Source organism: Austrofundulus limnaeus, unplaced genomic scaffold (genome assembly GCF_001266775.1).
Source record: "Austrofundulus limnaeus strain Quisiro unplaced genomic scaffold, Austrofundulus_limnaeus-1.0 Scaffold21, whole genome shotgun sequence".
Classification (NCBI taxonomy): Eukaryota; Metazoa; Chordata; class Actinopteri; order Cyprinodontiformes; family Rivulidae; genus Austrofundulus; species Austrofundulus limnaeus.
In genome coordinates this window covers 2,360,620-2,364,555 of record NW_013952423.1, presented here as the reverse complement: position 1 = coordinate 2,364,555, position 3,936 = coordinate 2,360,620, and the positions used below count along the sequence as shown (strand labels likewise).

The following is a 3,936-nucleotide window of genomic DNA, read 5'->3' as shown; positions in this document are numbered from 1 at the left end:
GTGTGTGTGTGTGTGTGTGTGTGTGTGTGTGTGTGTGTGTGTGTGTGTGTGTGTTGCACCGACGTTTCATGAGTCAAACTCACCTCAACCCGTTAGAACTTGTAGAGCTGCTCAGATGTGGTGCGGACATGTGACTGGCAGAGGCTGGGGGGGGCCAGGGGCTGCCCCAGGACATCCCCCCGACAGAGAGGGGCCTCCTAGGGTACGGCGAGTAAACAGAAGTAGGGTGGGCCGCAGCGACCCTCCCGGTCCCCTGGAGGCTGGGTCGGTTCAGACTCCCCGACGAAAAGGAGTGTCGGGACCGGCTGGGCATGGGTCCTGTGCTGCTGTGGCTCAGACACTGCTGACACGAGCAGGCGGGGGTCGAGGGGATGGCCGGGGGTCCGGAGGAGGCCAGCGGGTAGGGGAGGTTGCACTGCCGCCGCACCTGGCGCCTGAAGCCCGTGGCTTTGTTCACCTGGGCCAGAGAGGTGAGATCCACGATGTAATTGTATCCGTGGGGGCCCAGGTCCGCCGTGCCTTGGCGGGCCTGATAGCTGTGCTCCAAAAGGATGGAGGTGCGGGTCTCGTACGGGGTCCAGCCTCCCTCGTCGTTCGCCCATTCCCAGTAAACACCACTGCTGAGGCCTGAAGACTGGGCGAACAGGGAGCGCCGAACAGAACGAGTCGTTCCTGGGAATGAAGCAAATCAACAAAAAACATTAAGCACTTCTTATTTCATCAAGTCAAAGAGCTTAAACACAACAAATGTCCTGACTGACACCTAAACTTTGTTTTATCTACAATATTTATTAGTTAAACTCTATTTTCTCTTTATTATAAGGCTTGTGGATGGCTGTATGTGACGTAATGGATGCTTTAAGCTGCCTTTTTATAAAAGAGATGAGATGTTCTTATAATAAACACAAACTTTGAAGCCTTGTCGGTGAAAATAAAATAAAAAGCTAAAAACACCTCCTCACATCAGGCTTTGCTGCATTGTCATGGTCCAGTCGTTTAGCTTAGTATTTAAACTGTTTATAAGATGTTTTCATTCAATCCTAAACATCAAACCAAGGTTACAATATTTAATGTTAAGTGCACAATCATCATAATTTAACAATAATGAGGCTCAGCAACATGACTAATCTTTCCTTCCAGCTGATGTTCAGCAGCTAACAGGCCTCTTGCATCATGCTAGGATATKTGGCACAGTTTAGAAATATGTTAGAAATGTTCACCTGTGTCCTGTCGGAACTGCTTCAGGCTCGGTATATCGATGAGGTAAGGCGACAGGCTGGGGTCGGACTGTCCGAGGCAGACGCTCGTCGAGCCGGCTCCTCCGACCCCTAGCCTGGGCCCTCGCCGGGACGCGCAGCGCTCGATGTGGGCGCTCACCTGGCCGCTGTAGGGCCGCCAGTAGCCCTGGTCGTCCTGCCATTCCCACACCGCTATCATGGGCTGAGACTGTCCGACGGGCCCGGGGGGTGCCGCTGACACGGAGGGCCCGTTTCTAGAGCCGTTCACCCGGGCACAGGAGCCAGACACAATCGCCATATTATTATTATTAGCCGCGGAAGCTAACAACAACTAGCAGTGGTTTGCTAGCCGATCGTGGCTACGACGAAGACAATGTCCGCAGTGAGGCTAGCTGGGCTCGTTAAAAAACTCCATTATTAACGTRTCAGCACGCCTATGAGGAAGTTACGAGGTAAAGCTCGAACCCTACACCCCCAAAATCAACATTTAGGAGCATGATGACACGGCTGCTGCGTTCAGAAATAGTTGAAATGACTACAGTCACCAGCGATCCTCCTCCAGCGCTGCTGCCTTTAGGGACCGTCGGAAATACCACAACTCACACACCTTTGTACGAAACGCACGGCACGTCTGCGGAGAACTATTTCAGTGATTATCTGACGTCATTTTCGTTTTCAGGTCTCTTTATTTCTAGTTGAATATTTCAAGATGTCATTTTAGTAAATTTTAAAAACAGTAAATAGTTTAGGCGCACTAGTTTCAGTTTTTCCCTAAGGTAGGGCTGGAACCCCACTGTGGGTCTAACAAGTGAAGAGACATTCTCCAGAGATAAAATTAAATCAGAAAATTACTAACAAAATGAAATATATTTTAAAACTACCATAAATTGATGTAAACTTTTATAATAGTAGTCGAGTAGTGTGTGATGCATTTTTTCCCCATAAGTGTGTGCTTTTGTGTATCTCCTACRCCACATCTGCCTTCAACAAAAAGTAGATTTAAGTGTACTACAAGTTTAGTTTTACTTATTTTACACTAAAAATGAGACAGTGTACTTGAATTTTACTTTTAATAAACTATATTTGACATACTTAATATTATAGTGAAGTATACTTGACCTTATGCTGAAAAGTGTACACAGAAGTTTAAATATATGAATACTAAGACTTAAACTTATACTGTTTTAAATCTTATATAAAYATAGCAAAGTTGTTGTCAAGATTCCGATTTGTGATTTTGTAAACACATTACAGTGTAGTGTACATACAGTATTTTAAAGAATACTTTAGGAAGTATATTTCAGAATATAAATAGTATTTTACAAGTAAAGCAAACTTACAAATATAATCTAACAATAAAAATGGCAAAAATTCTGTTGTCATAAAAGTACTTAAAATATACTTAAATAAACAGAAACGAGGAGTAGAAGTATAATGCAATGGCAGTATAGAGAAAAGTATACCTGTGGTATATTACTGCAGTAAGCTAAAATGTGAACCACAAGCATATATGTAGTACACTAGTAGTATATAGATGAGTGTACTTGAATGTATAATTTGATCAACTTAACACTATACTCAAATTATACATTTTATAAACTAAAAAAGTCCCAATTTAGTCAGAATAAGTATTAAATCAGTATACTTTCTAGTACACTACAAGTATGGTGCGTATACTTGGTGTACTTCAACTTATACTCAAATATACTTGTAAAAATGAACTTCAAGAACTTTTTGCCAGGGGTGATAAAGTTCAGTAAGAAGCATTTTCTTTATTTAAACTGTTTGAAATAAAACAAGAGAAAATGCATTTTTGTAAAAATGATGAGAATTTTTTTTTCTGTAAAGCTTCCAAAGTTTACATGATCTTCTTCCACATCCTCCTCCTCTTTCATTTATCCTAGAAGGTTTTCTGCCCTCAGCTGGAGACAAACATGTATGACATTAGAAACGATCACAGCCTGTAATRCACACAGTCAGGTTGTTGTGGTGAAAAGAATAAAATGCTGGTGTTCGTTTGCAGAGATTTTTCCATCTGTCTGAGCAACAACTTTTGTGTTTTTGTGCTCCGGTTGTAAATTATGTACAGCGAGGTTTTCTGCCCTCGAAACATTGGCGGCAAATAAAAGTTTGAGGCGCCCCGCTGCAGCGCTGAATAATATCAGGACCAGTGTCCCTGCAGGAAGAACTCGGTGAGATTAGTTTCCTGCAGGGGTGCTTCTCTCTGATTTAAAACATCCCCACAAAAACTGAGGAAAAACAATAAGAAAGAACAGATCTGTTATATGTGATGCACAAAATCAGCCACAGCAAAGCAAGTTTTAAATAAAATACATCAATGCTTTTAAAAAAGACGTAATTCTTTCAGTTTTAAAACATAATCTGAGAAACACAAAAAGTTGATGGTGTGTCATTAACATAACTGGGTAATAAAACCAACATATTTGACATTTATTGATATGTTATGAGCTGTTTAGAGCATCAATTGGAGGGGAATGTTGTTTAAAATCCTCCTCTGATACAGACTGATCATTTATCCAAACAGTGCATATAATGTGGATTCTGTTAGCCTGAAGCACATGCAAATAAAAACCATAGATGGGCTTATTTAAGTAAAAAAAAATCTGTAATGAATTTTTCTATGACCTCATAATAACATCAAATAATTTGTATTCAAAATTGTACACATATATTACCC

At 41.6% G+C, this 3,936-nt stretch overlaps 1 protein-coding gene across 1 annotated transcript in view; it reads right to left on the bottom strand.

The window, feature by feature from the left end:
* Positions 1-1,824, bottom strand: part of dtx2 (deltex 2, E3 ubiquitin ligase) — an 11,540-nt gene extending 9,716 nt beyond the window's left edge. Inside the window, exons 1-2 of the mRNA XM_014004046.1 lie at positions 1,221-1,824; positions 84-672 (exon numbers count right to left, since the gene is read on the bottom strand). Of these exons, the coding sequence (XP_013859500.1) occupies positions 84-672; positions 1,221-1,536 (905 nt within the window). The 5' untranslated portion in view covers positions 1,537-1,824. The remainder of the gene's footprint in view (positions 1-83; positions 673-1,220) is intronic.
* Between the last annotated feature and the right edge of the window lie 2,112 nt (positions 1,825-3,936).